The sequence below is a fragment of the Sitodiplosis mosellana genome, unplaced genomic scaffold, assembly GCF_009176505.1.
Source record: "Sitodiplosis mosellana isolate CC-2019 unplaced genomic scaffold, AAFC_SMos_1.0 Smas_scaffold_6191, whole genome shotgun sequence".
In the NCBI taxonomy this organism is placed as follows: domain Eukaryota; kingdom Metazoa; phylum Arthropoda; class Insecta; order Diptera; family Cecidomyiidae; genus Sitodiplosis; species Sitodiplosis mosellana.
This window is the reverse complement of record NW_022601432.1, coordinates 1,278,304-1,290,949: the sequence shown is the minus strand read 5'-3', so window position 1 is coordinate 1,290,949 and position 12,646 is coordinate 1,278,304. Positions and strand designations below refer to the sequence as shown.

At 37.0% G+C, this 12,646-nt stretch overlaps 1 protein-coding gene across 1 annotated transcript in view; it reads left to right on the top strand.

Moving 5' to 3' along the window:
- Window positions 1-11,142, top strand: part of LOC129576650 (nephrin-like) — a 112,964-nt gene extending 101,822 nt beyond the window's left edge. Inside the window, exons 19-21 of the mRNA XM_055462012.1 lie at window positions 1,263-1,382; window positions 2,649-2,927; window positions 4,972-11,142. Of these exons, the coding sequence (XP_055317987.1) occupies window positions 1,263-1,382; window positions 2,649-2,927; window positions 4,972-5,097 (525 nt within the window). The 3' untranslated portion in view covers window positions 5,098-11,142. The remainder of the gene's footprint in view (window positions 1-1,262; window positions 1,383-2,648; window positions 2,928-4,971) is intronic.
- The last annotated feature ends 1,504 nt before the right edge of the window (window positions 11,143-12,646 follow it).

The following is a 12,646-nucleotide window of genomic DNA, read 5'->3' as shown; positions in this document are numbered from 1 at the left end:
ATGTGTACCATTACGACGGATTCATGGCCTTGTGACCCGAACAATCAACTGCATTTATGCAGTTGATTTACAATTAATAATGGCTTTGCTTTTGCCAAACATTATATTCAACGTAATCAACCCCGACAATATTTATAATATCATCGAAGGCAGGCATCAGTATGTGGGAAAATATATGGATTACGTCGACCGATGAATATACATGTATGCATATGCAATTCAATGTTCAAACAGCATGAATACAACGGCATGCATCGTGTGCATTGGCATTTCACATGATTTTGGCGTTAGGAATGCACCGGATGCATACATGTATGAACCAAGTCAACGGGTATGGGTCATCTAGGGGCCATTTCCATTCTGGAATGTGCCGATTTTATTTGCCGCCAACTTCAACACCACCACTCCCAACACACACAAACGCTCATATACCTACATGAATATTAGATTTGAAACAATTTCTCTTCAAAATATTCGAAAGCTTATTTACATTATTAATAAAATATGCGCTCAATTCAATTCAAACTCAACCGCGTACACACTTTTCAGAGACGTACTGAGCGGGAAAGAGAAAGTAAAAGAAGAAAAAAACGAACAAAAACCGCCACCAAATTTAGTAATTTCAAATTCCATACGTTTTCTACGAAATAATTTAGCATTCTGACTGGCGTACGAAAGTGAGCGAATTATTTTTGTGGAAAAACGTGTAGACCACGTGGAATTTATTTTTTCTCGCTGTTATGGTTGTTGTTTGAAAATGTGTTTGGTTGGTGGCCACATAATGGCGCGCATATTCATGCGCATTTATTTGCATTTATTAACAACAACAACAGAAACAGCAGCAACAGCCAACGATGATAACGACGATGGCACTAGAAAAAAAGACTCAAATAAAAATTTCGCAAATATTTACAAGACGTGTTCATATTTCTCGCCAAAGATAAAATTTGCACTCTCGCATACGTTCGGGTTGTTAGCGCGCGTGATCGAAACGCGCTATACAGCCCCTGTGGGAGGCGAGTATCGAACTGTGTGTGTGTGTGTCTGTCGATTGCATATCTATACATAAATACAGTGCACACAGATCGAATAACGTCTGACCTGTCGTACGGGAGGTCGCATGACCGAAACAACACTGTGTGAAATAATGTATGCGAAAAATTTGCACCAAATTTATTTGTAAATGTGAACCATGTCGGTTTTTTACCCCGTACATTTATTGTAATACAATTTTTTTTTCTTGGTTGTTGGGCGATTTGCAGGATTTAACTTATGCCGAACTTATGGTCACTTCGCCAGTGCAACGAGTTCATTTCACATCGACCTTAGGGCGACCACGAACATCAAGCATGAAACAACAGGAACCAACCATCTATGCTCAAGTAAGTTTTTCGCTCGATTATCCATACATTTACGTCGTATATACTAGATATTTCTTTGGAAGCCGTTAGCGCTGAGAAACGGAGCATTTCAATGCAGCCGAACAAGTGGAATAAAAAATCGTTTATCTTGATTTTGGATTCACTCACTCTTTCTCTCTCTTTGATCTTATTTCCATCGATAGTTATAAAGTGAGAGAGAGAGCGAGAGAGGCTTTGGTTTTTGGTATTCGATTTCATTGTGTTAATTTATTTTGTGTAGAAATACATGCCAATTTATGAAATAATTTTCGGTTTTATTATGGCTGCATTTAATGAAAATTTGCGAGAAAACGATTGAGCTGCCTGCCGATGGGCTGAAGTGGAGAAGCGAACAAACGAACGAACGAATGAAGCGAATGAGCGAGCAAGAGAGAGAGACCTGCTGGCAATATTGATGTTGTTATTTGATTTAGTTTTGTACCATTCTCGACAGTAAGTTTTGCTCGTTCACGCTTGTTTCATGCACATTGTTCCTCCGTTTCTCAACCATTGCAGTTAGTTGCGGAGTAGTGTTAAATAAGGCTTCTTTTCATCTCAACACAAATAATAATCAATTTGTGGTTTGAACAAAGAATTATTGTGGGTATGTGCGTTTGTGTAAATTGGTAACCACATCAAGATTTTCCGGTGGCTTTAGCCATCACACATACATACGTGTCTCTCACAGAATTTATTATGGGTTTGTGTATGTGTGTGTTGGTTTCATGGTGCATAAAATGATACGTGATTGCCAATGAAACGATTTCCAGCCGGACTTAGGATGGGAGGAATACTGCAACGGCACAATAGTTATACAAACGGAAATCGAGGCAATATTGTATGTTTCGGAATTCCAATTGATTGAATGAGTTTTGTTGCAGCTATAGATACTCATGCTATCATGCCAACCGCAATAAAAGCCACCAAATACTCAAATTGTAGAAAATATTTTTATATGAGCAACTGCTTTTGTAAAGTGATGCTCGTTTTTTTTTTATTTCACACACACACACAAACGCTTGTTATAATGTTTTTTGTGAATTATCCACAAATATCAACCACAACAACACATATGCTAGCGCCATAGACCAAAAAATAACATCATTTGTGACAGTGACAAAAACATTGTCCCATCACTTATTAATTTTTTTCCATTCTTTTTACTCTCCTTCTCTCGTTTCATCCTACTTCAATTCGAAAACTGTCTTGGAAAACCATTTGCACTCACGCAACCCGCGTGAACAACAGATCGATTTGGCGCGGCCAAATGCGATGTATGCAGCCAATTCGATGTACATAGCGAATAGCGCAACTGGTGTAACAATATCTCATCCAACACAATTACCGACTACGTTTCCGCCTCCACCAGCTGTTTTTGCCAACCGGCCAACAATTAATTTAATAAACGCTTCAAATGATACGACGAGTGATGGCAACAACACCATTACAACAACAGCCAGCAGTAGCAACAGCAGCAGCAACAACTGTAGTAGCACCAACAAAAGGGACATTGCCAATGACACAACGGTATCAAACGCATTTTTATTTAATTTACAATGAATGAGAGAGAAAAAAAAAGTCCTTGATTTTTACCCACGACTATTTCATACATATTTTTTTTTTGTTGCTTTCATTCGTCATATTGTTGCTCTCCTGCCTTGTTCGATCATTTTAATTTCATTTTTCATTTTGATTTTTTTTCCCGGTCGTGGTTGATGTTTTTTTTTCTCTCTCGTTCGCTCTCTCACCAATTTTTTTTTTCTTTTTTGTTTCTCATTTCATTTCATTCCAGTTCAGTTTCAGTTTGAGCTTCTATTGTGCTTTGTTTCGTCGACTGTTTTTGTTATGAAATATTTTCATGGTAAAAATAAATAAATTAAAAATAATACGAAAAAAAAACAGAAAAAAATAAATTATAGAGTGAATGAAAATTGAAGAAAACAACAACAATAACAGAACCACACTGCGCACGCTACCTTATCAACAAATAGCAACAATGTAGCTATATGGCTTTTTATTACGAACGACACACAAGATTTAATATCGATAGAGACGAACAACTGAGTGAGTGAGTGAGTGAGTGAGTGAGTGTATAAGTGGATGAATGAATGTAAATTGGAAGGGTGAGGGGATACAGAGAATATAGCAAAAATTAGTTGTTGAAATGTTTTATAATTTAAAATCATTTCCCGAAGTTATTATTTTGTGATTGCTGAGTATTGCGGAAGCTCGTCTTTGATTGATTACATTTGCCATTACAATATAATCGGTGCGGTTTCAGTTATGCTTTTATGCGTTTCAATGGAAAATCGATTTGGTAAAGTTCATCGAAAGTAATCCGCCCGTCTGCCTTTCGGCTCTCTCTCTCTCTCTCTCTCTCTCTCTCTCTCTTACTCTATCCCTTCGATATCCACAATATATGCATCCTAGAGATGCCGTTACATTTTCTGGATATACGAATGTATGTGTGTGTCTTGACGTTCTGAAAAACGAAAACTTCCATGTTCATTTCCCTCTGGCACTTGTAAGTTAATGAGTTGATGCAAATTTGCAAATTATGCAATTCCAATTCGCAAGCGACTTTCATGTTTTTCGGGATAGTTCAAGTGAAAATGTACTTTAGAAGTTAGTCAATTTTCATTGCAGATTGCTTGCAAATTTTATGCACCACCGTAACCATTCGACTATATTAGACGAAGAAAATTTAATGGTATACCACTCACCCTGCGCGTCTCCTATCCCCGTTTCGCCTGCTAGCTGCTTTTTTTTTGTATTGCATTGGAACATCAAATGTGCCACGTACGAAGCAGATAATTCATACGAAAAAATAATGCTAACTTTCACATTATTCGCAGGTTGATGCGCGAACACTGAAAATCACCTCAATTCATGCATGAGCTTTCAGCTACGATGTAAATTACAAAACAGTAGCACACAGCGTGTATGTTTTTACTAATTGTATGTGTTCGTGTGTGTTCGTGTGTGTTTGTGTCATTGGCCACCGATGGCCAAATCTGATTGGTATGCACGTCGACAAGTAAAAAGTCTTAATAACCATTATATTTTCATCAATTGTCGTTATATTTAATTCTTGTTGATGGCATTCGTTCTGACTGAGCTGGTTATTCCGAGCTCCTGAAACATTGCGGTCACTTCATTGTCACTCGAAATGGAGTGTTGTTCAGGTTCTAGTTATATTTGTAATTGATGACATTTTTGGTGAGTGAGTGAGTGTGTGTGGTCGAGTGCAAGGGTGTACAACAGAGTGCAGTGTGAATGAATGAATGAATGAGAGGAAGTCAATGTTATTTTGTCAACAAAGCATTTTGTTAATTTTCTATCGTAGTTTTCTTCGTGCTGGGATATTATGCATTTCATTTTCGAGCAAAACCATTGCACAACACCATAGATAGTCTTGTGTGGGTTGCATGTTTTAATTTTCTTCCATTGTCTATTCCACTTTTCTATTTCACTGCCCATTTCTTCAATTGTATGTCGTGCGTTTCATTCTCTCATTTATTTATTCACTTTTTTTCTCTCTCTCTTCGCTTTCTCATCTCTTGGTTTACAGAATTCAAAGCATCCCGCTTCATTGTTGCAAACGGTGCCCGAAATTCCACCACCACCAACAAGAATGGAAAATTCCTCGAATGCATTGTGTGACAGAACATTAGCAAATAATACAACAAGATTCTGACTATAAATGAAATGATATTAACAACAAGCTCACACAAACCAAGCCCAGTAAAAAGTAAAATAGCAAACAACGGAATCGCTTAAAATTCACAATCTATCACATTTCAACTACTCTCAAACAGTATTTGGCTAGAAAAGAACAGAACATACACACCGAACAAAGAGAAAATATGGACCGTGCATTTGAGGGGACAGAGAGAGTGTGGGAGAGAGAAGGACAGAGGCAGAGACAGGAGCAAAGAGAGAATTAAGTGTGTGATATTGATAATGGGACGCGAAACGAGAGAACGCTCAACTGGTCTCTCGATGCAACACATCTCAGTTCAAATGAGATAACATACACATAGTTTGTGAGAACAGAATAGGTTTGCCCCACAGCAACAGCAACAGCAACAGCAACAGCAACAAAGCAACAAACACAACTCAGTATTTGATTTCTTTTGTTTTGACTCTTGCTATTTGCTACCACACTACTACTGCTGCCACTATCGCTGCCGCCGTCGTCACTGTCACCGTCAACTCTCCGATTCCAATTCCGTCTTCGTCTATTCCGCTTCCATTGTGTGTTGAAACTGTGTGTTCCTTAATTAATTTTTCTAGCTTTTCGAAATGTTATTACGGAGGTCCCACTCTTCGAAACACACACAGCGAGAGAGAGCTTATTTGGACAATTTTTGTTCGTGTTCCACGGCCTAAAATTCACCCGGATTTGACTCCCGAACAAAGCGCAAAACCGAAGAGACGAAGAGTAAAAAAAAACCATAGCAGCAGCAGCAGCAGCAACAAGGGAAAAAACCAACAAAAACCTATCGTATATCTAACGAAATGCTCAACAAGAAAATAAATAGAAAATGCAAAATAATAACGAGATAACAAACAAAAGAGAATGACGAAGAGTGAGAGAGGGAAAAAGAGAAAATTGTGTTATCCAAAGGGATATTGCAACTTTTTTGACCAGAAAAAACGCCATCTTACGTCGTGCCCGTAAATTATTTTACTGTACTTTTAGATGGTAGAGCTTGAAAAAAAGTTCGACACTACGCATAAACTTGGAAAGAGCTTGATAAACTTGATGAAATACATATATTTTATGGTCGTTGCAATACCCCTATGGTGTTATCAGTCAAGAGAAAATTTCGAATAACGATGGCTAGTTGCTAATGGAATGAAGTGTGAAATAAAGTGCGAGTACAACGAAATTCGGCACACGAAGAGCAGCGATGGTTCATCCGATAAATGGGGGACTAAAAACGCATTCATCAACACACAAAACAATGAAATACAATGTTCCAAATGAATTTTGTGTGCTGGCCACCGAAAGTCTCTAGCGACACAAAATACACACACAAACGCCATTCAACCACTCATTCGTTCGTTCGCCTCGGTCGCTCGTTCATTGGGTAAGATGAATTAATTTATTCAATCGAAACAGTTAGATAGGAATAAATTCAGGACCGGAATGGAAAACATAAGAAGCATTTAAAGCGATTCACTTTTTATGGAAATGAATCGAAAATACACGCAAAATGGTTACAAAAACCATTTGAAAGTGCTTCTGCCACCAAATCTTTTGTAAAATCTCTCTTGTTTCGATTGCTCATTTTCGAAACCGCATTGCATTTAGTGTAAACGAGAGGGAAGGCAATACGGAAAATGAATATGAAAGTAGAAGAGTAGTGAAGAATAAGGGAAACGAAGGAAACGATGCGCAAACGGGGAGACGACGAAATGATAATAATAAACAAGGGAATAAAATGATGAGAAAATAAGAATTGCGCGGACGAAAAAAAACGACGAATTGTCTCGTTATTGCCAATAATCCGTCAATTCCAAAATAAAACAAATACACTCACACTGACACTCACAGTGCTACTCGATCACGAAACTCTAAATCGAATTGTACTGAGAAAAAAAAAACAAACAAAGATATATATATATACATAAATAATAGGAAATCGTTTCACTCATTTTCATCCCTATACCTATATCAAGCGCAATGGCAAAATGATGCTCCAATAAATACACAACACTCAATGATGATACAATTAAGTGAGAGGCTTCTATTCGAGAAAGAATATTCGTATTTCGTTCGTTCGACAGAACCGTTTTTTTTTCTCTCGATAACGATAAAGTTGAAAAAAATTAAAAAAAAAAAACAATTTTAAATACAAAAGAATAGATGCGAGCATTAACATCAAAAATCGTTCAGAACAACACCATATTCTGGCGACATGAGCATCAGTGACAGAATGACAGAGAAAAAAAAATGAACATAGCAGAAATTAAAATAAATGAAATTTTAGGAATTCTATCGCAAAATCATTTACCGATAAACTTATGTGATTTCATATAACATCTGCCTATTCAGCAGGCTATTGAATTGTGAACAGATAAAACGAAAGAGATGAAAAAAGCAACCCTTTTATGTAATAAAACCATTTAAATATTGTTCGATACTGATTTTGAATCGTTCGTGCGCGTTGATTGTGTGACAAACAGAACGAAACAGAAAAAAATCTATTGCAATAAGCTGTCATTTTCAACAATTAATCATTTCCGTTATTTTGCTTTTAAATGTTTCATTTTTTGTAGTTGTTGTTGGTATATATGTGTCAACATCAGCAGAACAGCAGCAGCAGTAACAACAAAAACGCGAGAAAAAAAAAACCATCGGGCAATTTGAAATAGATTTGATGGGAGGCTTGCTTTCGCAGCAAAAGTACAACAAAAAATACAGCTGGACGGGCTTCAAACAATGCTCTTAATGCTCTCAATGCCAATGAATAAATGCATTTGTGCTGTAAAATTAAAATTAAAATTTTAATTACATTCAATGAAATATGGTGTACAAGCGACGACGAGCGCGACAAAGCAAAACTGTAAAAGGCCGATGAAAAGAAATGGTTGGATCGACCCGTTTGTTTTTTACGGTCAAACGAAAGGAAGAGCACGGTGGTGGAGAGACAGCGGAGGGATTGGACGTCCGTCGCAAACGCTTCATTTCAATCATTCGCAATCGCATCAAACGAAAGTAGCTGACACGCAGTTATTTGGCCATTTGTAAGCCATTTTATTCGTTGGTTTATAAAATTGCGTTTGTTGCTGCAATTAAGGGTCGCTCTGCCCTTTTTTTTATACATTCATTCGGTGACTAATTGTTTTTCGCTTCGCTGAAAAGCTTTCCCGCCAACGGCATCCAACCGTATGTTTTTCGTACGCACACACACACAGTCTACAGACGCGCACTCGGACGTTCGCTCGAATTGCTTGAAGCATAACATTGCAATCAATTTGAGCATTTTTCATTTGTCACAGTTTTTTGTCTTCCCCAACGACACTTTCAAAAACAGTATGCTGACAATATTTATTAAAAAAAATATATATGCATATAATATCAATTGAAATCAATATAAAAATGCCCCCCACAAAAAAAATGTTCACATAAATACTGCAAACGTCCCCGCTATCATAATCACAATAGGCACAAATCAAGCGGAAAATACACAAACGACTCATCATAACCCAGCTCGACACATCGAAGAGAGAGAGTGAGATGGAAGAGCGGAAAAATAGGAATCTAAATTTTCAAAAGCTCGTACTTTGAATTATGTTAATTGGGCAAAAGTGTGACCGCAATGGAGCGGTTTTTGAAATGCGCAGTTATTAGAAATAACTGTGGTGAAACCGGCCATTTAAGCCCACCAATGCCGTTGATTTCGTGGTGACAAACGTTTTGAAATTCTGTCCGATTTCCCACACACTTTGCTCACTCACTCACTCACTCACACCAATACAAACGCACATTCGAAACAGAAATTGAATCAAAATCGAAGGCTGCTGCTATTACCGCCATTGTGGCGTGCGACGTAGTGTACATATTTCCAATATCCATCGAACGTACATTTTGTTAATGCATTGATGTGGGTGCAAGTTTGCGGTATTGTGTACAAATACACGCATCGTAAATATTTCCGTATTTATTCAAATTTTATCAATGTAAACTAATCATTTAAATTGGCAGTATTGATATAAAGAGTTGAATACAAGAAGGTGGAGCTGAATATTGTAAAATATTATGTATGCGATGTGTATGTGCTACCATTGTGTTTTTCTCTCTGTTCGAATGAAGAAGAAAGAAAATAATATTTTCCAAAGAGTGATCGAGTGAGCGAGTAAGAGAGAGAGAGAGAGAGAGAGAGAGAGAGAGAGTTTTGTGAGTTATGTGTGCATATTCTTTTTGTGCTATACGTATATATAAACCAATGTAAATTTCCACGAGTTTGACAAACGGAATGTCACTCTACCTCGATACTTTTCTTCTCTCGTCTTCTCTTCTTCCTTCATCGTGAAGGAAAAAAAACGGATGTTTTTCTTTGGAAAATACTTCGTGTCATTCTTTTCGATATGAAAAATTCAATATGTATATTTATTTTCTTCGAACGAACATGCAAATTACAAATAAAATGAAGCAAAGTAAAGCACAAGGAAAAAACACCGTTTTTTTTTTCAATTCGTCTTCCCTCCTTGAATTTGTAACTCTTTATATGTGTTTTTTCCATTTCAAATCACTTTCAACCTTTACCCTCAGCAAATCATACAACATTCAAATTCATTCTTCGCTAAACCATTTCCAGTAACAACAAAAAACCAAGAGAAAAGAATTTAACGAGAGAAAGAGTGGAAAAAAAGTCTACACGAACCAAACAAGCAAGCAAAAAAGCAAGTTAAATGTGAAGTAGTAGCCCGTAAAAAGTTGGTACACGCCATTCGACCGGAATTTTCCTTCGGTGTTTGTTAACTAGTCAAATTTTCGTTACGAACCACAAATCGGATATTCGAGTTTTTGGCTTCATTTAGAGATTTAATCCATTTATTAGTTTAAGATGTGAAATATTGCCAAACCGTTGGGAAATTTTCGGTAGTCGTGGTAATGGTGATGGTTTGGGCTCGTACCGAACACAAACACCCACACACCAACAAAAAGAGATCAAAATTTTGTCGGTTCAGCTCTACTACTGACTATACCACACATAGTATACATACGGTGTTTGTTTGTATGTACAACACTATCTATACATGTGTATTCTATTTGTAGATGTATCAACGCAGATAAAGGATCTGATCGAAAGACTTATATATATATATATAATGACTATTTTCCGTTTTCTTTTTGGCCAAACTTTTCCGAAACCGATGATACGTATACGTTTTGTGAGATGAGAAAACAAAAAAATCAACAACATTCATTTAGGTAAAACAACGAGAGAGAGATTCTGTTATACTAAATATACTAGATAAAATGAACTAAACAAAAATGAAAGAACAAACAAAAAAAACCATGTGAATTATTTAAATGGGTGACCGATCAGAATGTTATTGTAAAATTAGGAAAAAAAAATCGTTCCATTTTTTTTTTAAATTTGCTTATACAAGTATTCAAGGTGCTGGCCAAAATCAATGTATTTATATATAAAACCAAAAAAAAAAAAAAATAAAAACAAAACAAACAAAAATGTTTCAAAATTACGCTTTCCGTTGGATTTGTCTAGTCTTTTTGTCATTTTATAACATGTGTGTGAGTCCGTCCGCATGATTGCGCACTGCCGTGAATCGTGTACGATGCGATCACATTCAAATCAATACACAGAAAAAATGAAAGAAAAAACAATTTACAAAAAAAAATGTGTAATAACTTTTGAAATAACGTAAAAACTTGTATACATTTTTAAATAGAATTAATGAATTGTATCCATGTATCTTATTTGTTTTTAGAAGAAGATGGTGAAGAAAAACAAAGATTAACAGAACTAAGAAAGAAAAAATCAAATGAAATCAAGAAAGAAAAAACAAGAAAAAAAAATTTACCAACTTAAAAGATTAAGGTCATTAGAGAAATAGTAAGAGATAAATGATAGACAGATGTCGATGACGTGGATAAAAAATTGAACTCACACACAGACACACAAAAAAACAGGAAAATCAAATATTAAATTTATCAATTATTGTTTAAAATTTAAATATATGAATAAAATTTTAATGATATACAAATTACCAAGCAGCTCGTTCAGAATATTCAATTTAAACCAGTTTCCGTTGTAGTTGATTCGATGAGGGAGAGAGAGAGAGAGAGAGAGAAAGAGAGCGAGAGAGAGAGGGAGAGCTTTAATCTCTCACCCACTGGTCCATTTGCTAAAATTAAGAGCTATATAGCAAGGTTTATAAGTTATCCTTCACGTTTTAGCTCTCGCCCTCTGCGTGAGTGTGGATTGCAGATGTCTTCGTACGGAATCTCGTTGTTGACTATTTGCCACAAAACAACACAAATGACAAATAGCGCATCGTGACAACTCTCTCGCATCTCTGCACTTTCATCGTTGCTGTGGTCGTCGTCGTCGTCATCATCATCGTTGTCGTTCTCAACCCTGGCCAGGCGAACGGGTGAGATGGCAAATTCGGCATGGATGCGCCGAATACATTTATATATAGATATGGTGGAATACCGACGACAATTTCACCTCTTTGAACGAAAACTGGTTACATTTGGCGGCGGCATTTAAATGCAATGCCATCCATTTTGGGGTCATGAATAAATTGAGATGCTCTCATGTCAGTTCTTGATGAATCAGTCGACCGAATGCACTCGCAACGCATCCAAGCATACCAACAAATTGCAAATTGAACCACATCCCGCGCTATTCGCACAGAAAAGACACCGAACTACTACAGCAGACATACGCAGTGTGTCTCTGTCCTCGCACTACTTGCCCGCCTACCTGCCTGACTTTGCTCCAGTGCAGAAGAGACACCACACCATTTCAACGGTGACTAACGGACGCTGATGACGATGACGACGACGATAAAGACGATGACGATAAAAAAAAATGTGCAATTGCATGAGATTTAACCGAACAAAGCGCACTACTTCAGGTGCTTTTTTGTTCGTATTCTTTTTCCATTTAGTGTTTGCGTAACTCGAGAGCAAACACAACTTTTACAATTTAAAAGTCTATAGAAATGCTCTTAATGGCATTTTGTACTCTCCATGCACATCGTAGTAAGAAGAAAGCGAGCGAGCAATGGAAGAAAAAAATCCTTCCATTGAACGAGAGACTGAAACACACACGAAAAGCTAAAGAAGACAAGAAGACGTGAAGGATCCATGGACGATTTGCGTTTTATGGATTGGTTTCTGTTTTTTCGTTGTTTTACCTCCTTGTGCGTTCTTTTTTTTCATCACGTTTTTCGTTCAAACGACCCTGAAAGTCGTCAATCCCACAATTTGAAAATAGTTTAAAGTAAAGAGCATCATCCATTGCATGAGGTCATCAGTTCCGTCATTATTCTTCGATTCGACGACACCGCCACTGTGCGCCACTTTCTTTCCCGATCTCCGAAGAAAGTGCCGAAACTTACGGCACACCGTGCTCGCTTTCGTCCCACCCGCTCATTGCACCCGTGCAAACAATGAGCAAAGTTTGTGCAAATAAAACTTTTCGAAACAAAAGTGGAACGTCATTTGGAAATTTCTTTTTGTGAAAATTTTAATTAAA